We start from the raw sequence: 23,216 nt of genomic DNA on the forward strand, positions 1-23,216 counted from the left end.
TCTGAGTCACACCCAAAACATAGAGTGTCAGAACAGATTCTTCTCTACAGTATCAATAATGTGAGTCTTTTCTTATAGACTTCACAAGGCATACAGTATATGCCTGACACTCACAACCTCAAGGTTGCTCTCTCTGGGCTTCTTTCTGATTGACGCTAGTTGTTGTGGGATATGACAACTTCTGATTGAACTTGTAGTCTCTGTAGCTCTCGCTTTGTTTTCTGTCGCCAGATGCAAGTAATAGTAGAGGTTCTCTTCTACTTTGAGACTGAGCCATCTGGAGTTGCCTTCCTGAGTTTTCAAAGGTGAGTTTAGGAGGGCTCCATAACCTCCCACTCCTATGGTGGTAACTTTCCTCTTCACCACCTCTCCACTCCTTTTCTGGTCTTGCTCCTCTTTCACAGAATGTCACATTCTCATTACCTCTCCACCATAGCCTTGACCTCTTAAGATTGGGTTTCCCCTATACCTGTGCATTTGGCAATGCATGCTGTAAGGGTGCAGATGTAAGAATTGAGCACATGTGGGTCATAGTGTTTGCTATAAACATTTATTAAAGAGGAAAAGGAAACCCTTACTTGCCCTAACTCTAAGAGGGGGTTCCCTGCCTCAACTAAAATAACTAGTGCCAGAATGTCCAAAGCACAAGTCCCAATTTCCAGTGTCAAAATCCTAACTCTGTCCCTTACACACTAAATCAAAAGGAGGTGTCTTATTGGTCCAGAGGAAGGACTACCTTCCCCTGTACGAAAGGCAGTTCTTGTCTTGATAAAAAATGTAATTAGTTCTTTGGGCTCCCTGACCCTGGTTGGCAGCCTTGGCTTCCTCTAGCCAGGTACTGTGCTGTAGAAGAACAGCCTGGATGCTCTTTCCAAGCTGTAGTGAGTTCTTCACCTCTAGGTGCAGACCTGGTTCTCTGTCACCAAGTACTGCGACGGTGAAGAGTGCCTGGATGTCTTTCCAATCTGTAATGGGTCCTTGACTCTTCGGTGCAGACCTGGTTCCCTCTCACCAAGCACTGCGACAAAGAAGAGTGTCTGGATGTCCTTTCCAAGCTGTAATGGGTCCTTGGCCCTTGGGTGCAGACCGGGTTTAATCTCACCAAGTACTGAGATAAAGAAGAGCAACTTGGATGTGCTTTCCAAGCTGTAGTGGGTCCTTGACCCTTGGATGCAGACCTGGTTCCCTCTCACCAAGTATTGCAACACAGAATAGCTGCTTGGATCTGCTTTACCAGGTGTAGTGGGTCATGAAGACTTGCTTCACTTACCTGCCAAGTACTGTGTGGACTTTCCACTACCTTCCAATCCTCTTTATTTAGATGCGAGTCCCAGACCCACAATTCCGGCTTTAGTTTCCCCTTCTGTAGACTTGGCTAACTCTCATGCCAAGCCTTAGTACAGGTCTATGTACGTACTCGCTTTTGTCCTTCTGTGACCATCCTTTCCGTGCCTTGCTGCAAACCTGTTAGGCTTTCAGAGCTTTCTGTTTTACCCGGGTACCTTTTGGTGTGGCTTGCTGGGTCTCTCTGGGCAGCCGAACAGGTTCGCAGCACTCTGAAGGCTTCTTTCCTTCAAGGAGAGTGCATTTCTGCCATCTTGCGGTCCCCGGATCTCTGGGGTGTCTGGAGTCTTGTTTGTGGCACATTGGTAACTTTCCAGAGTTTCCTTTTTCCTGCAGTGGCTCTATAGTCATCTTCCCTTCAGGGAGAGTGTGTTTCTGCACTCTCGTGGACCCCGGTTCTCTGGGGCTTCTGGAGTCTCAGTTCATTAGCAGGCTGCATGGTCCCTACGTCCTGGACCGGTCCCCAACCCTCTTTCCGTCATCTTGGCATGTCAGTCAGCACCCGCCTGCACATCAGGCTCATTCTGGCTCCTGCTTTTCATCCAGGGAGGATTTGATACCTTGTCAAGTCCTTTTTTGGTTTTTATCTTGTTTCCTCCAATCACTGTTCGTGAACCACTAGACTGTTGAAAGTGGTTCCAATGGTTACTCTGTTACTCTGTGTTGCTCTGCATTCCCTCCTCGTCTCAGTACTAAGTGAGTTTTGATGTAGTAACGCCTAAAGCTTTTCCTTGTCTCAGTACACTCTATTTGGTAGGTTTGAAGAAGTAAGTGAAGGAAAGTTGTGATACTTTTGGAAAGGGGTACCAGGGCCATGTGCTTGGTGGTGGTACCACAGTCTCCTGATGTGGTCATCACTAGTCACAAAGGGGTTTTCCCGTCCCATGATGTCCAGCCACTGAGTACCACCCCCAAGGGACTGTCGGGTAGTGGCCTCACCACCCTTGCCTCCTGGGAAGGGGCTCTCCCTTTGGAAGCAGTGACTACATCAAAGGATTTGTCACAGTGCCCTCTCATGCCATTCTGATTGTGCTAGCTATGATCTTGCTATCCTCCATCATTTCCTCCTGACACTTCTCTCCAACCTCGTCCGGATCTCTCCAAACTTCCTCCTCCTGATGTCTCCAACTAAACTCTACCTCATATCTTAAACTAAGCTCCTCCTGATGTCTCAAACAATCCCTCTCTCATCACCAACCTCCTTCTCTATCACCTCTCCCTCCAAATGTATTCCTTGCCTTCGAGCTAGCTCCAAACTCCCACACTGCCTGATTAGGACTCTACGCCTATATAAATCAAATCTGAAATCCACTCCTGGCGTTGGGCTTTCTGTGAGCGTCCTAAGCAAAAAATTGAAAATGAATGCGGAATTAAAGAAAATAAAAGATGGACAAAGGACAACGACAGCCAAACACAGGGACACTAGACAAAAAAAACTCCCTCTTCAAGTTAAAAACATCATAGGTTGCACTATATTTGTCCAGATTGCATAATTTAGCACCTTTTCTCCCAATGAGAGAGTTTCATTTTCTTGGGACCAAGCCTCTCATAATAGTTTAGATGGAGACATTCAGTATATCAGGATTGTGTACTTTTCCATGAGAATGGACCCCCATTTTGGAAACCTTTCGATGACCCCAGGGTAACTGGGTGAATGTTGTGAGCCCACCATTTTGTGGATTGAACTGGTTTCAGCCAGTGTAGACAATGCTCAGATGTGCATGGTGCCGTGGAGTGCCTACAACCTGAGCCTGAGGCAACAAAAGGGAAATGAGCAGAAACTCTTTATCATGACCCAGAAGTGGACTATCACGTTATATGCGAGGGTAATGGAAAAAGACAAAGGATGATTATTTAAAGACCATAGGTCCCATTGTCTGTGAGAGGCGGGAGCAGCAGGCCAGAGGGCCTATGTAGATATAATGGGGCGAGCGTCTTGATGGTATACTGGGAGCAGACTTGGGGGCAGAGCATACACTGCACGTAACCTTGGTCTTTATTTCGATTCTAATCTTTCCTTTGCCTAACATATTTCTCTCAAATCTTGCTGCTGTCGCTTTCACCTCTATAATATTCACAGAGTCCACCCTTTTCTCACCTTCCATGCTACGAAACTTCTCATTTCATCACTAATCTTTTCGCAACTATGTTATTGCTCTGTCACATTCTTTGGCCTTTCCTGCTCATGTCTTGCTCCTCTTAAATCAATTTACCACTCGTCTATTCACTCACTTTGTCTCCTTTCCTATCAGGACTCGATCTCTTCTTCTCTTGCCTCACTTGGTTGGCTGTCCTTCCATTCTCAACTTAACTTTCACTTTCTTTGCTTAGTTTTTAAATCTCTCTAAGCGCTCGCTCCTGACTATCTTGCTTCTCTTCTCTCCTTCTATACTGCCTCTCGTTCTCTTAGTTCTTCCAGTCTTTTCAGGCTGAATGATCCCCAGCCCCCCTGTGCTCAATCCCGCTTTCGTTTTTTTCAGCTCCTTGCTCCTCTTCATTGGAACATGCTCCCCTTGTCTCTTTGTTCCATTACCTCTTACTCTCGTTTCCGTTGTTCCCTTAAAACTCACCTTTTTCATTATCATTGATTGACTGTTACCGGTAGTATCTGAATGCACTACAGATTCTCATGTACCGTTGTTTCTCTCAATGTAAAGCGCTTTGGATAAAGGTGCTATATAAAGTATAAAAAAAATACAAAATACAAATACAGAGCGGGTTACTTTGATTTGGGATTGAAAAGGGATGCTGTCTGTCTTCTTGCAAGAACACAGTGTTATTAAACCTTGGCCTGTTCATCTGATGAGAGTGGCACTATTTATTGTGTTGGCACATTAACAACGGTAGACCAGAGGCTGGACATGCTACAATCACGTGAAAGCACTCCAAGTAGGCTTGACAATGGGTCATGAGTTAACACTAGGTTGATGCATGTCAGAACATACAACCAGCATCTGCTGAGCTGGTTGAAGGGCCAGAAAACTTCTACATCGACTCCTTTGCCAGGCCATCAACTCCAGGAGGTATCATTGTTTGCTAGTTTGCATAGAAACGTGTGAAATTGGGCAGTATAGTTGATAGAGAAACCTATGTTCGGTATAGCAGAAGCCAGCACTCGATTTCTCACTATGAATACATGAATATACCATGGATCACATACGTTCATTACATTCTTGACCCAGTTCTTTATACAATGAAACATACATCTTTCCCATAGGGGACTCCTAACCCTCTCCCTGCAACAATGTGTACAAAGCAGACATCTACAAAGAGCAAGAAGTTGACAGGTGAGTGGGAGCGGGAAGGGTGGTGCACCTGGCATAAAATTATACAATGAAGACAGTGACTCCAATTTACCAGAGAGTGATGCATAGAAATGGAGTAAATCTTTATCACTTTGCTTCAAAATTGGTCAGTGGCAAATTATTTTGATGTCACTCATTTTAACTGTGTTTTTTTATAAATAACTTCTAGCTTGGTGTCCAAACCTATTGTGATATGTTTCACATATCTAAGACTCACCACTTTATAAATGCATTCATAGAATAATGATTTGTTGCTCTGCCATCAGGTCTGGATGCTGCTGCCACCAAAGGAGAACTGACCGTCTGGGGAGCTCCCTTTTGTGGCCGTTTCAGCAGCCGGAATCCAAAGCATCTCATACGAATGCCACCATCCAGCACAACGGGTTACGATTTCTCAAAATACACACATGTAAGTATTTGCTTCGGCAAACTAGTTTACTCAATGTTAGGGCTGTGCGGCCCTGTGGAAAAGAAGGACGTACACCAAGGGTTTAAACATACGTCTCTCTTTATTAATGATTTACAAGGAGTGAGGCATTCTCTTTTCCTCCTCCCTCTTCCCTACATCATAGCTCACGTGAACCATAGTCACATGAGCCCGTCTCTGTTTTAAAGAGACATGAACCCTTAACACCACCCCCGGACGAAGGCCCTTGCTTGCAATCAGCATTCTTCGACCAAGCGTAATGGCTTCTTGATGGTCCGTTGGGGGCGACAAATGAATCCGCTCTTGGGGCCTGTCTCTGGACTGTCGATTGACTCTGCCGGATGTCGAGCACAGGGTTCATGGGGAGCCCCCAGACCATCTCTGAAGTTGTGAGGTTCTGGGTCTGGATCAGGAGGTGAAGGCATCTCGCCTTCTTCTCTCACGGCATGCATGAACAATGAGCTGTTTCGTGTTATCTCTTTTTCAGCATTCACAGCGGTTACCATTGTTTCTTTGACGGCAGTGACCTGCTGGGGTTTTGGGGCAAACTACGAATCAGTTTTCCTGCTGATGGCTTGCTGTACCCAAATTTCGTCCCCTATCTGGAACTCTTTCAGACGGGCTCCTCTTCTTTCATCTGTCCCTACTCGAGTCATTTCCCTTCGCTCAGCATCTGTTCGTATGACTTCCTGGTCTGCTTCTAGCTGGCTTGCAGGATGTCTGACAATTTGAGTGCGAACCTGATACTTCATCATCAGTTCCGCAGGGGTCTTGTTTGTGGCTTCATGGGGCATGTTGCGGTAATCCATAAGCAATTGACAGATCGCTTGGTGGGGGGCGATGCCTTCGATGTGGGCCCTCTGTAGGTTTTTTTGATCAAGGCCATAAATCTTTCCGCCATCCATTGGCTTGGGGCCAGCGTGGTGTGATCTTCTGATTTCTAAACCCCATGTGCTATGCAAAGATCACAAACGCATTGCCTCTGAAGGGTGGACCATTGTCAGATTTTATGGTATCTGGGATTCCCCATTCACTTATGACTTCATCAAAAATAGCTGCTACCTGGGCATGCTGTGGATGTTGCCTTCTTCATGATCAGAAATCTGAAGTGTTTGTCAATGAAGAGTAGTAGATATTCTCTGGATTCAAGGAGCCCATAGAAATCTACAGCAACCTCCTCCCAAGGGTGTTCCGGGATCTGTGTTGGTTGGAGTGGAATTGGAGGCCCTGTCCTGGCCGTGCATTGGCAGGCTACACAATTCTTCACCCACCAGTCTACCATTCCATCCAACAACGGGAACCACACATGACATCTGAGCTGTCTCTTAGTGTTGTCAGCGCCACGGTGGCCTTCATGGGCAGTCTTGATTACCTCAGAGCGGAGGGTTGCCGGGACAACCAGTCACACCCTCTCAGAAGTATTGTATTGTCCTGTACGGCTAGCTCGGTGTGTATTTTAGCTAATCTTTCCAGTTCATCTTTGCATGCCCCTGGATGACTCATGACGGCCCGGCAGTAGTCTTTATACCTGTTGTTCTCCATGAGGCTGATCGCTAAGGCCATCGAGGGGTCCGCGGCTGAGGCCGACGCCACAGTCTCAAGTGAGACGGCTAGGGGGAGTGCATTGGATGTTACGTAGCTGATGTATTCGGTGTCCCCGGGTCTGGGCACCGTCTTGCCTGCTGGATGCCTTGATAGATAATCAGCCAGGGTATTCTCGCCCCCAGGTTGATGAATGATTTCGAATTCGTACTCCTGGAGTCTAATGCCCCATCTCTCAATCCTGGGGGGCATTTTTGTCCTGGGGTTTCCGAAGGGTGTCTCTGTCTTAAAGAGACATGAACCCTTAACACTCAACTCAGACAGGTTTAATAACAATACGAATTTGCCAAAGCACTGTACAGAGAACATTTTCTATGCACTTATGGTCACACAATGGAAGATTTACTGACCTCGCAGTGTTGAGCAGCAGATTATGCAGATCACACAAAGATCTCAACTGCAAGAGCTTAACCCACTGAGCTATCTTGTCTTTGTACGTGCTATGATAATAAGTGTTATCATTATTACCCAATCTAATGGCACTCCATTTATCAACCTCAAAAGGAGGAAAGCCTGGGGCAGCTATGCATGCATAGATATGTGGCCAGTGACTGCAGGTTGCTGACAGTCTCTGAAGTGAGCACTTAATCTGGCGAGCTGCATTACCTACTAACATCTCTGACAGACGAGTGCACTCACTGCACTGCCTATTTGGCATTCATTTCTTCTCAGGAATATTGTGGAGTTGTTTACAGCAAGGGTGCTCTACTAACCACTGACCTAATTGTTTTTGCCCCATTATTATGCTTAGTTGGACAACAAATGGCAGAACCAGACATCTCAATGATTTTGCACCTGACACACAAACAGCGCTGTCGAAACATTATTTCCAACATCCTGAAAAATCCTCCTGATTTCTTGTTCCCTGGTGAGATGTTATGGGGGATTTGTTTCATTGAGCAACTCAACATCTAGAGAGCCCTACGGATTGTTTGTTAAAGATATTTTCCTATGAAACCCGTTCTAGGGGAGTGTCCTTGAATTTCTTTTCAAAGTCTCACAGCAAGATTTTATGAAAGATTTTGCAGTGACAAAGTGCATCGCAAGGGTAAGCTTTTATGTGATACTGCTAGAAAAAAAGTCTCTAGTGTGCTGAGTAAACACCGTTTACCATATATTTAAAGCAGCATATTGTGGGTTTACAGTGATAGTATCGAAAATAAAGAGTCGACAAATAAATGTTTTGAAAAAAAGCATCTAAAGTGAAAGCATCGACAGCAAATAGGAAAAATGGAAAACATCATTCCATCGAAACCAAAGCGTTGTACATAGTAAGTAATTAGACCCAGTACAAAATGACAAAGTTGATTTTCCCCAAAAATGTGCATGTTACAGTGGAGGGGGACTCCCAAACCCCCTACAATGCCTGCAACCCTTGTAACCCTCTCCCCGAACACACAAAGTATTCAAACTACCAAACCCACATAATAATTGAAATACCGATCAACTAAGGTTTAAAACACAGAGAAAAGACCACAAGTAAATAACCTTATGTAAGCAGTGACACAAAGCTGACGATTGAAGAGAAACTGACAGTGTGTGACAGAAACGGAAAACAAAGACACTACTAAGAAAAAAGTAATACTCCATGACAGAAAAAAACAGGTACTAGTAATGAATAATGTCAGAAAAAGAATGGCAAAAGGAAATATGTGACCTCTAAGGAGTACATACAACAAAAATTGACCATCATTTTCCATATTTCAGATATGAGATGGCTGATACGATCGAGTATGTCAAGTAGCAGATGGAAGGAAACCAGTTAATATATGGAGGCTACACCTACCGTCGCAAAATGGTACGAAAAGAAAAAACATACTGGAAGTGTACAGAATACCACAAGATCAAATGTATGGGAAGAGCGATTACTGAAGGAGAGAACATAAAAAGCAGCGGGGAGCATAATCACATGCCCGACAGAATGGCTATACTAATAAAAAAAGACAATAAATGAGATTAAAAAAACAGCTGATGAAAACCCGAATGAGGCAAGTGGATCCGTAATAGGTCGTACATGTGACAAAATCCCATTGCATGTTGCGGCTCAAATGACGGAAACCAAACGTATCCAGCGTTGCATTAACATAAAAAAACAACTGAAGGAAAACCGGCCGATGGCACCGTGAACATATGAAGAAATAGAAATTCCAGTAATATTTAAAACCACTGACAAGGGTGAACAGTTTCACTTCACAACAATAGAAACAAAAAATGAAAAGATACTAATATAGACAACAAAAGATAACTTATCACACCTTGGAAATTCGAAAGTGTGGCATGGCGACACCATGTTTAAAGCATGTCCTCACCCGTTTCAACAGTTTTATATGCATGGCACGATAAACCAGACACTTATACCACTAGTGTATGTATTAATGCCAAATAAAACAGAAGAACTATACAGATCTATATTTGGGAAACTAAAAGAAGCAATTGCGGATAAGAAGCCTACAACCATAGTAATGGACTTCTAACAGGGACAAATCAAAGCATTCAAGTTAGTATACGCAGACACCAACATCCAGGGATGTTTTTTCCACTTTAGCCAGGCCATTTGGCGAAAAATTCAAAAACTGGGCCTCCAATCCAAATATATCGAAAACAGCGAATTCCAACACAAGATTAAACAGTTATTTATTTGCATTAGCATTTGTAAAGGAGGAAAAGGTGATTGAATATTACGAAAAATTATTTGACACTGGGCCTCATTACGAGTCAGCCGGTAGGGAAATAACAGTGACGGTAAATCCGCCGTCACCGTTGTTTCCGGACCGGCTGATCTCGAGTTCTGCAGGCGGGAGGTGTCACTCCCGCCAGGTCTGACCTGGCGGGAGTAACAACATCCGCCTGCAGGCAGACGTGGAAACACCAGCACCATTACAGCATGGTGCTGGGGGACTCACTAGGTTAGGAAATTCAGCCTGAACAGAGAATTCTCCCTAACGCTCACAAACCCAAGCATCGAACCCAAACTCAGGACAAGCCTGCATGTGCCCAGCCAGAATACAGTGGATGCCCACGGGAGCCACACAAGGCAACACACTGTCAAAAAATAATCAAAAATCAAAAATCAAAAAACAAATCAAAAAAGCAAAAATCAAAAATGGCCATGTGGGGGCCGGGGGGGAGGCCACCCAGGAGGTCGAGGACAGGGTGCGCACCAACAGCCGCCTGTGTGGATGTTGGGAAAAAAAAAACACCTCCATGGTCTCATGGCCTGCACGGCTATGCCAATGTGGGAGAACTGCTGCTGTCACTCTGAACACCCTCTGCTGCTGCCACAGGAGGTGGTGGTGCTATGGGAGGCAGTCCACAAAAAGCCCTGGTATGGTCCTCCATGGCAGCAAGCATGCGGGTGTGGAAGGTCTCGTTCTGAAGGATTATAGTGCGGAGATCCCCATGCAGCACCTGACGTGATGCCCGGATCTCCTCCGGAGTTGCCTGCATCTCAGGTGAGAGCGAATGTGTGAGCCGCTCCAGCTGCTGTTCTGTCCTCAAGTTAGTGGAAGTCACAAGGTCAACAAGAGTCTCCCTGAGGTGATGGAGTTCTACCCTCAGGTCTTCCCTGTGGCCCTGGGACTTTATTGAAATCGATTGGCGTAGAGTCTCCAGTGCCGCCCATCTGTCCCTGTTGGACGCCAACATGTCCTCCCTGTGTGATTGGCAAATGGAGTCTGTTGCCTGCTGTAGTAGCTCCATCTTCATTTCAGGGGGGACAATGGAAGTGGCCACCCTCTCCATTGCTTGAGCCATCATCTCAACTGATGCTGCCTGTTGGGTTGGGTATTGCCTGGTGGCGTACGGCCACCGCATCAGCGGGCACCACACCTGTTTGGGGCAAGGCGATCTGCGCCTTGCTGTGCCGGCACTGCCTGAGGCTGCAGGACTGCATTCCCCCTCTGATCTGCTGGCCCAGGAACAGGATCAGATGTTGTGAAGTGTGACCCTGCACCCATAACCGCCAAAGGCTGACTAACCAACACTGACATCCCCATAGAGGGTTCTACCCTGGTGCAGGTGGGTTGGACAGAACAGAACCCCTTCCAGAAACACTTACCTGTGACGCCACATAGGTCTCATCATCCGAATCAACACCTGAATAGAGGTCTGGGGAGGTGCACCCAGAGACACCCCTTGACAGTATCGTCTGCAGCAAGAGTGGGTTCTCACCCACCACCACACCACGTCCCCCAGTGGTGGCCAGTTGTGCCTCAGGTTCCTCCTGGGTCTGCACCATCTCCTCAACCTCACCAGCATCAAGTGCCTCATCCCCTGCAAAAACATGAAAGACAAAAAATGGAAACAGGCATTAGCACCATAGCACACAAATAGGCCTGACAAGCTACAGAACCAGTACATGATTTACACATGTCCCACATGACTATAACCCTCCCATGCATGCACTGTCACAGAGTTGGAAGGGGAGGCAAATGGCAGACACTGATGACACCAAGATGGAAGAGCAACACATTTGCTGCATGCTGGGTAGCACTGCCATTACACATTGGCCTGTGAGTGGCCTGTCCTATACACATAAATGACACATGCAATCACACAGATGGCATGTACCATAGACATGGTACATTCCACAAGTACATCCATATGTCAGTGAATGATTACTCTCACTCATCCATGTGAGATGGACATGAAGAGATGAAAAATGTCACATAGTGTGACAAGATACGCCATGTGCCACACACTGCAACACATCCAGTGTGCAAAAATACAGTGATTGCAGGGCCATGTGCACATCAATGGTTGTGCACTTCAACATGACAGGAAACAACTAGCATGTTCCACATTCAAACAGGCCCAAAAACATCATGTGATCAGGACAACACTCATTCAGCCTGATTGGTCAAATCTTTCAACTACCAAGGTGACACATGTGGGCCTATGTGGGGTTCTTCACTGACAGAAGCATGTCACATATGTCACAATAGGGCTGAGGAATGTGTTGCAAAAGTGGGAGAATTGAAACAATCAGCCTGAAAGAACACTGAAAAATACAAACAATGTTGTTGCATGATGCCACCTCAAGGGCAACTGCCGTAATGTTGCGCTAAATTACTACTGTGGGCAGAAGGGATAGTGTCACACCCAAATTGAAGGCCGCAGAATGTTTTGGATAAAGCACATCGGTGACCGATACTACTCAGTCACACACACCCTCACCTGCCACTCAATCAGAACCCGTCACCCAAACAACATACACATGCATTACACACACGCATGGGCACTCACCGGACAATGTTTCATAATCGGGTAGTTCTCCCACACCTCGGATCTGTTCCTCTGTGATGAAGGTCCCAGCAACAGACTCATGTTCAGTGAGTTTGTTGTCCTCTTGTGGAAACCCACCGCCAGTCACCAGAGTAGCGGTATGACTTGAGGCCAGCTTGTCCTTTGCTCTGCGTTTCAGGTCGTTCCACCGCTTGTAGCAATCATCAGCTGAGTGCCTCACAAATCCAAGGGCACTTATGTTGTTGGTGATGGTCTGCCAGTGTGCCTTACGTTGACCAGGTGTGGTCTTGGACCCTGCAGTCACCACCATTTTGTGGCTATGTTGCGACACATAGCTCACAAGTGCATTAAGCTCCGCATCATTAAAGTAAGGCTTCCTTGACGTGCCGGAGTGTGTAGCCGTGCCTGGGGTCTCAGCCTGTCGTGCCAGAGCACCCTTCTTCCTCTTTTTAGAAGGTGGAGCAGAGCCAGAGTGGCTAACGCCGCTCTGGTCAGTAGGGGCAGAATCACCGGTGGACTGGGTTGTTGGAGTGTGCGAATGCACATTGACCATAGGACTTGGTGCAGGCATTGTCTGAAGTGTGATGTTGGCAGGGGGAACATCAGTATGATGGACCAGGACCGACACTGTCCTGGCTGGGAGAGTCAGAGCTGGGGCGGATGGAGCTGCAGCTGTCCCTGTAGCCTCACCACCCTGCATACTTGGGGCAGCAGATGACATAGCTGCCCCGGATCCAGGTGCCTTGGTGACAACTTGCACCGCCACACATGGCCTAGACTTGCTGACCTGGAAGTCAGCCAGGGAGTCATCCTGTGCCAGGTCAGGTGCCACAATGGGCTGGTCCAACAGGGGCTGAGCTGGGATGGTCTCAGCCACGTTTCCCTCAACCATGGGGGGGGCATGGGTGTCCCTGATTGGTCCTCCACACATGGGGGTCTACGGGCACCCTGCAAATCCTGGCCACATCCCCTACCACGCCCACCACATCCACCTTTTGAAGGTCGGCCACCTTTGCCTCCCTTACCGCTTGGTCGCCTCCCAACCATGGCACTGATGTTGTGCGTATGGGAGGAGCAGTAAACTATTGTCCTGGGTAATTGGGGGTCAAAGGGTTAAGGTACTAGAAGGAATTCATACCCTAGTTCTCTAACAAGGCTGTCTGTGACCCCTGGGGGAAGATGACGGGTCACGCAATGCACAGGCAGCCCAAAAAAACAAAAATAAACGTGCACGCAACCCCTCGTAGACCACGTGCATGGAAAAATGAACCCGCACTACGCTGTGGCACCCAGAAACACAAAAATAAGTGTACGTGTAATACACGCAGCCTACAATGACCTCTGAAGGGGTACGTGACACACGGGGCAAGCACAGTTGCTAAGTATGCGCAGAACTCACCGTCTGCCTGGAAAAAGAACATGAAAAAGACACGCATGTGCGTGTTGGCAACACCCCCGCCAAAAGAAGAATTGTACGCTGTCCGAGGAGACAGGACAAAAGGAGAAGTGAACACTGTTTGAGGAAACAGGCCCAAAAAAAGTAGAAAAATGAAAGCTGTCAGAGGTAACAGGGAGTACGAACTTGAAACGCTGTGAAGTAATCGCGTGTGAATCGACAAGAAGTACAGAATCCACCCACTCGCTCTCCACAAAAAGCACGTACAAGGAAATGGCATCCTACACGTACCTTTTAAACCGGCCCACACGTACACGTCACTTACGCGTGTATGCGCCCTTTCCTCCAATTACACGCGCTGACACTCGGACGTGCAGCTTTTCCATGTGTGCTCTGTCATCACGTGCTATGAGGGAAACACCCGCGTGCGTCACGTCACAGACGCGCTTACACGCTAAGGGCCCTTGGTCCAATGAAATCGCGTATGTGCGCTGACGCGCTTACGCGCTAAGGGCCTTTCCTCGAATTACACGCTGACGTGCAAGATTTTCATGTGCCAAATCACTCCGTATCAAGTTGGCCACGCGTTCACACACAGAAGACCACGCTCCTGCCCCGAAGGCCGAATTACTGCCCCCCAAAGCCCCGAGCACGCTCCCACCTGCCATCTGCTGCTGCCTGATTGCCTGCTGCCCACGTGCCCTGCCATTTGCTGCCTGCACGTCAGCCAGGGGTGATGTTGCTGTGACCACCCCTGCTGGAACCGAAGACTCCCGACTGGGATTCCATCGCTCCACAGCCCAGCCCAAGGACCCAGTTGCCCACCCACTCCTGCCTCTGGGGTTGCCATGTCAGGCACACCACCATCTGAGACCACTGGCAACCCCCAGCCAGAGAGGCAGAGGGCCACCAGCTTCACTGCCACCGAAGTTGGTGTCCTGATGGAGCAAGTCCTGGGGCAGTATGATGCCCTCTTTGGAAGGTCGCGCGCCGACAAGGAAGGACGGACCAGGATCTGGACGGACATCGTGACTGCCATCAACGCGGAGGGGGTGGCAGTCCGACTATTCCATCATGTCAAGAAGCGCTGGGAGGACTTCAGGTCCAGGACCCTCAACAAGGCCCGGCGCCTCTTGAAGGCAGCGGATGCTAAGGGGCACCGGGGCCACCTGTTGGAAGACCAAATGAGGCTGGAACGCGTATGCCCAGTGCTCCACGTCCAGGTCCTTGAGAGGCAGACCCGTCTGGAGTCAAGCGGTAAGTGTACATGCATACTGATTGGAAGCTGTGCGTGTGGTGGTGTGCCAGTAGTGTGCAGGTTGCACATGTGGTTTTGTAGGGCCATGTATGGATGTGTATGTACAGGGCCGTGAGGCTTACACATGCGAGTCCTTTCATGTGTGAGACACATGGATGGTGTATTTGTGGGTAAGCATGCAGGCCAAATGCAGATGTGTGAGCACACATGTTTGAATGACTGTCTAGGTCAGTTGTCAAGGTTGCGGTGTCACACATGGATGTTGGTTCCAGCTGCATGTATCTGCACTGTGTACATGTGCATGTATGTGTATCTGAAAAGTGTGCAACTGTCATGCAACATGGATGCATGTGAGACTGATATGTAGAAGACTGATTGCCAGATGTGACATGGATGCCGATCTCATCACTGCGACACTTGGTGGAGGTGTACACATGCATGTAAGTGTGGTGGCGTGTGTGCATGTCTAGTGCACTCCCTTTGTCTCATGTGATGTCTGGCTCACCTTTGCCTGCTCATTCTGTTGTATGTGTATGGATGGTGCTGGCTGTTGTGATATGGCTGTGGAATAGCTCATGTGTGTGATTTGAAATGACATGTGTGTTGGGGATTGTGATGCCATGTCTGAAGTTTGACAATGACACTCGTGTGCAACTGTCATATGTGTATGAGTCCATTGTACAGTGCCCTGATGCCTGTGTCCTATCTCTCCCTGTCTGCAGCGTTGACTGATGAAGAGGGCAGAGAGGGTGCTGTGGAGCACAGCGGCAGGGATCGCACCGCCAGCCGGAGACGCAAGGCCTGGCTCCCCTCCCCGGTTGTCATGTCGTCGGGGAGTGAGGAGTCCGGTGCCGCGTCCCAGGTCGCAGCTGTCGAGGGGAGGTCCAAGAGGCGGAGGTTTGAGTTGGACTCTTCTGCAGCCAAAGGGGCAGCTGAGACACCACAGGGCCCGACGGAGGAAGATGGCACGGAGTCTTCCAGGTTGGTGGGGGGTTTGGTGGAGGAGGAGGCCGTGCAAGGGACAGTGACGGGGTCTGGAGGTGGGGATTCCACTGGTGCTAGTGGTGCAGTGCAGGGGCAGGGACAGCTCACCATGGCCGGATTCCTCCGTTTTCTGGACCTTGTTCCGACCCCCTCCTCAACTGAACCCCCTATGCGCCAGTCGTCCTCCGTGCACCTTCCCACCCATGTGTCACCTGGGTGCCCTGTGGAGCTGCCTCTGAACCTGCGGCCAGGCTGGTGGAGGACACATCCCTGCCACAGTCAGGAGGCGGACGTCCAGCAGGGGTGGCCACCTCAACAACTGCACCCCAGCTGGAGGAGGATGTGCAGGCAGCAGGAGCCAGGGCACAGGCAGCGGCACAGCAGCAGCAGCAACAAGGTGGTAGCCATGATGGCTCGGGGCCTTCATCATCGGAGGGGCAGGCATCGGCCATAGGGCAGGAGGACCATGGACGGGAAGTGTCTTCCGTGTGGCAGCGGTTGGGCCATGCGATAGATGCGGAGCGGCATCGGGCGGAAGAGACACGGCTCACGATGGTCAGGGCGGAGAACTCCATGCGTAGGGCCCTCAGGCAGGCTTAGTGCCTCGAGGCCATTCGCAGGGAACTGGAGATCCAGATGTCATCGTCCCTGCGAACCCTCAGGGCCATGGAACAGCACCGCCTCCGGGACATCGATTAGGAGTTCGATGATGCCCTGGCCCGGGACATCAAGTGAGCCGTTGGACTTGCCCGCTGCCCTTGTAAATAGTTAGTTAGTTAGTATTAGGTTTCCTTTCATTTTTTCTTTATTTTGGACTGCTTGGACAATGCACCACATTTTTGTATATAGTTTTTTTTATTAGGTAGTAGTTTTTGGTAGGTTTCATTTCTTAAGTTGGGCTCATGGACCCTGGATTCTTCAATTGTACATATTTCTGCATTGGATTCCTCTTTTTTAATATTTTTTTTGTGTTCACCATGGAGCAATGGTTTTTACATTTTATTTTCCCTTGGATTTTATTTTTTTTTGGTGGATTTCTTTTGCTTATGTTTTCTGGATTTTCATTATTTATCGGACATGGACCATTTCTTTTGTTATTCCCATTGTTGTGTGTTTAATTTGATTTACGTTCATGTTATCTTTAATATATATTTTTATACTTCCATTTGTGGTATTATCTCATTGGTTTCATGCATGTCATGATATGGGTTTTGACATTCACTTGCACCCATTGTGTGTGTGACGGACATGTGTTCATTTACATACTTGCCATTGGGGTTGTATCATGTAATTGGCATTTCTATGTGGGTGGATGCAATACTTGAGTGGGTCTTTGCCATGTGGAGGCTGGCCATAAGGGCCAGGGATCTAGATTGTGGTGACGTGTGGGCTGGGGGACCTATGTCGGGCCTGCTGGCAGGTGCCCTGCACTGCTAGGGGGTGGGGGTGCAAGGGGACATGAGTGGGGGCTTGCTGGCAGGTGCCCCTCGGTGCTGGGGGGTAGGGGTGCAAGGGGACATGAGTGGGGCCTGCTGGGAGGTGCCCCTCAGTGCTGGGGGGTGGGGGTGCAAGGGGACATGAGTGGGGGCCTGCTGGCAGGTGCCCCACAGTGCTGGGGGGTGCAAAGGGACATGAGTGGGACATGAGTGGGGGCCTGTTGGCAGGTGCCCTGCACTGCTGGGGGGTGGGGGTGCAAGGGGACATGAGTGGGGGCCTGCTGGCAGGTGCCCTGCACTGCTGGGGGGTGGGGGTGCAAGGGGACATGAGTGGGGGCCTGCTGGCAGGTGCCCTGCACTGCTGTGGGGTGGGGGTGCAAGGGGACATGAGTGGGGGCCACCTGGCAGGTGCCCCTCAGTGCTGGGGGGTGGGGGTGCAAGGGGACATGATGTAACGCTCACCTGATTCCCGTAGAGGTGCCGGTCTTGACTGGGCGTATACCGTATCTTCAAAGGTGATGTGTAACACACGGCTGGCTCTTTGGGCTGGACCTCTGTGCACTGTATGTCTGACTCGAAGGGTAAGATGTCTGCAGATAGAAAATATGGGATTAATGAACTGGGTTATTGAATGTCTCTCTCTTCTTCCCTTTCTCTTCTCCTGTAGAACCCCAAAGGTTAACACTCCCACCTTAGGTAAGTGCGTGACGTGCTCTCCATCTGCCTCGGGGCAGGGTGCTGTAACCAGTTTCTTCACTGGATAAGGGGAGCAGGCCTCTTGACTTCAGAGGACTGCTGTCCGTCGTTTACTGCACGAACGGTAAGTTTCGAGTAATTCTAATGTCTTTAAAAGTCTTTAGTAATGATGTCTCTTGTTTTGCAGGGTTCCGGCGATGGCGGATGACGGGCTGAAGTGAGTTGAAGATAGAGCCCGTGTGATGAATAGAAGCGCCTGGAAGCACGTAAGTAAGCGCTTGTTGCCTGCTTCACGATGCGCTCTAACTGTCTTTTTATTTTGCAGGTACAAGTTCGGAGCGGCTGCAGGGTGCCGGAATACCCACTGGGTTAGATGTGGAAACGAGTAATGGCATGTGAGTATTAAAGTTCCCCAATGTCTTTAAACGCACCTTGTTTTGTCTTTCAGGTGCGGGATGCAGCGCCGAAGGCCTCCGGAGCGTGCGAAGAGTTGGTAAGCTTTTGTCTTTCAGATGCCGGAATGCAGTGCGAAGACCTCCGGAGCGCACGAAGAGTAGGTAAGCCTTTGTCTTTCAGATGCCGGAATGCAGCGCGAGGCGTTGGTGACAGCCGATGGACCAGGTAAGTGAAGCGCTGTCACTGAAGACCGTAATGCTAACCTGTTCTTTCTTGTCTTTATAGGTGTTGCTGAAGACTGGATTCAGGATGGTAAGCCTTTTTCCTTAGGCCCAGGATCCGATGCAGAAGACACGATGAGCGTTCTGCTGCGGAGGATGCAGAATAACGCAAAGCAAGATTCATCCATCGGGTGTGGTTTAAATAGCCTCCTGTAGTGCTTAGGTGTCTCCTTCCACAGCCACGCCTAGGTAAGAAAAGAGTTCCTGCTTTCCAGAAGAGTTCCAGTGTTCTGAACCTAGGGAGTGGCTCCTGCCCCACCCAACAGGAAAAGTAGTTCCAAACAGAAGAGGATCAGAGGCTCAACTGGCAGGCAAGTAAGCAGCATGGTCTGCTGCAGGTAAGTCCACCCAAGCATTATGAGCCCGGCGCTTCCAGCGCTGGGACTGGGCATATTTATGAGCCTGGTGCCACTGGCGCCAGGACTGGGTCCAAAAGGTCCCAATTGGGACTGGTTGGCACTCGGAACCTGGGTTATGGATCTGCTTCCAAGGGAGTTGGGAAAACCCTGACCTTTTGGAAGCAGAGATCATGACACATGAGTGGGGGCCTGTTGGCAGGTGTCCTGCACTGCTGGGGGTTGGGGGTGCAAGGGGACATGAGTGGGGGCCTGCTGGCAGGTGCCCCTCAGTGCTGGGGGGTGGGGGTGCAAGGGGACATGAGTGGGGGCCTGCTGGCAGGTGCCCCTCAGTGCTGGGGGTGGGGGTGCAAGGGGACATGAGTGGGACATGAGTGGGGGCCTGTTGGCAGGTGCCCTGCACTGCTAGGGGGTGGGGGTTCAAGGGGGCATGAGTGGGGGCCTGCTGGCAGGTGCCCCTCAGTGCTGGGGGGTGGGGGTGCAAGGGGAGATGAGTGGGGGCCTGCTGGCAGGGGCCACTCAGTGCTGGGGTTGGGGGTGCAAGGAGACATGAGTGGGGGCCTGCTGGCAGGTGCCCCTCAGTGCTGGGGGGTGCGGGTGCAAGTGGACATGAGTGGGACATGAGTGGGGGCCTGTTGGCAGGTGCCCTGCACTGCTGGGGGGTGGGGGTGCAAGAGGACATGAGTGGGACATGAGTGGGGGCCTGTTGGCAGGTGCCTTGCACTGCCGGGGGGTGGGGGTGCAAGGGGATATGAGTGGGACATGAGTGGGGGCCTGTTGGCAGGTGCCCAGCACTGCTGGGTGGTGGGGGTGCAAGGGGATATGAGTGGGACATGAGTGGGGGCCTGTTGGCAGGTGCACTGCACTGCTGTGGGGTGGGGGTGGAGGGGGTCATGCGTTGGTGATCAGTAGTGCAAGGTGACATGTGGCTTGGCTGGGGGGCATGCCCATGGTGGATGGGCTGCCTGCGGGACATGACCAGGGGTGCAGGGTAGTCCCCAGGGGCTGTGGAGGGTGTAGAGGGAACACCTGGGAGGACCCACACTGCCAATTCACGTGTAGGACTCCCCTGCACCCCAGATATACACGTACCCCACTCGCACAGGGCCTGTCGCGTGTGAAACTTCCCGTGCACCCCAGATTTACACGTACCCAGGCCAATCGCATGTGAAACTTCACGTGAACCCCAGGAATACACGCACCCCACTCGCACAGGGCCTATCGCGTATGAAACTTCACGCAACCCTAGATTTACACGCACCCCGCACGCCCAAGGCCAATAGCGTGTGAAACTTCCTGCGCAACCCCGAAATACACACACACGCTATTTTTGACACAGCGGGTGTTTGTGTTTGTCGCGTACCCCTTTGCAGGTCATTTGTCCTAACGGGCCACAGTATGGGACAATCATCAGAGCTGTATATACTTGCTTTTTGTTAGCGCACATTTTGGCGCACATTTTTTTCATGCGCAGGGACGCTACCGCCTGCCTTCGTGTGGCGTACGTGTTTAGGCCTGTGCGCGTCTTTGCCGTTGCGCTGGTTTGCCCTATTTGATTCCATGAATATGTGTTGTAGGCGAGCGTGTGGGCGTTCCGCGCACTTGCCTCCTTTACTTCCCCCGTGACGCCCACATTTTCACGCGTTGTTCCCCATTCCGTGTGTCACGCCCCGTGTTATGCCTACTTTTGTTATGTGCACCGCGCTATGTGTGCTTTCGCTGTGGCCGTAGCGCACGCCGTTAGATGACCTGTGCGCCGGCGTGCGCCACACAGATTTTCAGCGCACATCCCAGATTTTACTCACGCACGGACTTCCATGAATCGGTGTGCACAGGTTTTGCTGCGAGTTTCGCACTTGCACTGCGATCCGCACGGTTTCGCACACTTGCGCGGGAATTTTCAGCACACATTAATTCCATGAATAGGCCTGTAAAAGTGGCTAGTTGTTTTGCATGGAACTATAACAGAATATTCACAATCAATCAATAACAAGTTACAACTGACAACAAGAATCATGGACAGACTCAAGTCGATAATCATTAACATGAATTAGAGAATGTTCTTAGAACAATGCTCCCTACTACATGCTCAGAGGATATTATTCCAGCAAGGATTGTCCTAGAACATAGGGAAGTCTGTGCTCCTTTCCTTCTATGCTTCGTAAATTCTACTTTTTTGCATAAATATGTGCCAGCCTTGGTAAAGAAAGTGACAGTCACTCCTTTGATTAAAAAACCTGGATAGGGCTACAAAGACTGCAGTAATTTAAGACCAATAACAAATATCCCTTTTTTATTGGAATTAGTGTTAGGTTTTCAACAAATATTAACTTCAACCAGTCCCACTCCATCCCAGTACTAGAACGCTTCTGATTTACCTCCTTTTCTTTGAACAAAACACTATAGTCCTCATGGCTATCATGTATCTCCAGGGGTCACCTCTAGACCTGCAAATAGTGTTTAAATAAATTGTGACCTGCTACTTTGACCGATTGTAATTTAGCATAAGAAATCTGATCACACGACTGCATTTGTAATTTAGTATAAAATATGCTTTAAGTGATTGTAACTGTAACACTGTATAAAAATGCAAGAACTCACCTGAATTTTCGCCGTGATACCCTCGGGTCTAACAAATGTAATAAATAAATAAATAAAAGTGGACAAATTGGCTGCTATTCAATTGCAAGCACATGTGGAAAATCAATAAATACTCTATCCTAAACATTCAGGTTTTAGATCCGCTCATGGTACGGAGACAGCCAGCTGGATTGGCAAGCAGAAAGGTTAGATTTTATAGATAAGAGCAAGTCAGGGCTGCTGATGTTATCAGATCTGTCAGCAGCATTCCACCTTGTAGACCAGGAGAAACTGTTGACTAAGCTAGCAGAGCAGGGTGGGTGTTCTAGTGGAGCTATATGGTGGATTACATATATCCTTACGGATAGATGGTCTAAAATAGTTTGGGGACAGGTATGCTCTGATTTTGAAGTAATTAAGTGTGGTGTACCACAGGGAGCTTTTCTCTCACAAGTCTAATTTACCATTTTCTGCCGCGCCTTATGCAACGCTTTGGAGGCACTGGGGGTACATTTCTCCAATTATGTAGATGCCACTCAGCTCATTATACAGCTGAGTGGTGTCTACAAAAAAGATTTGGAGAAGATAGAGCATATATACAAGGCTATTCAAACTTGGATGATAATGAATGGCCTCTGCCTCAATGCTACATAAAACGAGTTTTTGATCTTTGGATCGACACAGGCGGGAGCCAAACATACAGGCTTATATGAAGGCTTTGCCATAGAAGGACACTATATCAAAGTTGCCCCTAAGGTGAAGACATTGGGAGTGACCCTAGAGTCTTCAATGGGCTCTGAATCACATGTGTATAATGTGGTCCAGAAATCCCAATACCAATTAAGGCTACTTAGGTTGGTTAAGCCATAGTGTCATTAGTAAACAATGCAACATTGGTTAGAGCCGTTGTTTTGCCAAGGCTGTATTATTGTAGTGCCCATCTTGTAGGAGCCAACAAGGGATGCAGCAAAACACTTCAAACACTTCAGAATGATGCAGTCCGTACTATCAAGGGCACTACAAGACGTGATCCGGTATCTACACACAGGAGGGAGCTCCAATGGCTCCCAAAGAATGCGAGAATATGTTTTAAAATGTAATTCAATTGTACGTAAATGCATTCATGGAAAAGCACCTCAATACTTGCAGGACAGATTAGTCCTGGAATATATTGGCTAAGTTACTCGATCAAAAGACTCTCTATGTCAAATCCAACCAAGATATAAAGGGGTCTGAGGTAATGGACAACCCTTTGCCGCACAAGCAGGGATGATGTGGAACAAACTCCCTGTGGAAATGTGCCGAGAAGCCACTAACACTGCATTCAGAAAAAGTCTTAAAACACTATAGTTTTCTTAATTTTTACATGATCGTACTGTTTGTCCCTTATTGTTTGATGTATGCACCCTGATGCCAGTGGGCTCCAGCGCAATATGAGTAAATAAACATAACATAAACATGAACAAACATGCCCTACAGTACCAAAGACTGGAACAAAGGACCCACACTCAAACAATTCACCAAACCGCATAAATCAAAACTAAGCAACCCCACCATCAACCTAATTAAACTACTTGAAGAAGAGCTGGAACACCCAAGAACAATCCCACCTAGCAAGCACAACCAGGCGAGAACACTCAGTAATGAAAAGACTGACTCAGACAAAAGAACAAACAACAGCCCAAAAGGGAAAAGAGACACATTAAACTGCAGCTTACTCAATGTAAGATTCATGGAAAAACACAAAACAGAAATTCACGACCTCCTAAACGAGGGAGGCACAGACACACTTTTTCTCACAGACTTGGATTTGCAATCCTTAACAGAGCTGCTGGAATCGACACATGGAACACTACCGAGCTGACCAGAATGACCCCTGAAAACATACTCAACACATGAATCACCAAGGAC

General features: G+C 48.8%; 1 protein-coding gene across 2 annotated transcripts in view; it reads left to right on the plus strand.

Annotated features, from left to right (window-relative positions):
- Positions 1-23,216, plus strand: part of PKHD1 (PKHD1 ciliary IPT domain containing fibrocystin/polyductin) — a 4,356,595-nt gene that overhangs the window by 663,528 nt on the left and 3,669,851 nt on the right. For both annotated transcript variants that reach the window (XM_069605754.1, XM_069605755.1), the window contains exon 19: positions 4,916-5,058. In XM_069605754.1, coding sequence (XP_069461855.1) covers positions 4,916-5,058 — 143 coding nt within the window. The remainder of the gene's footprint in view (positions 1-4,915; positions 5,059-23,216) is intronic.

This window comes from Ambystoma mexicanum, chromosome 4p (assembly GCF_040938575.1).
Source record: "Ambystoma mexicanum isolate Mex_15411 chromosome 4p, UKY_AmexF1_1, whole genome shotgun sequence".
In the NCBI taxonomy this organism is placed as follows: domain Eukaryota; kingdom Metazoa; phylum Chordata; class Amphibia; order Caudata; family Ambystomatidae; genus Ambystoma; species Ambystoma mexicanum.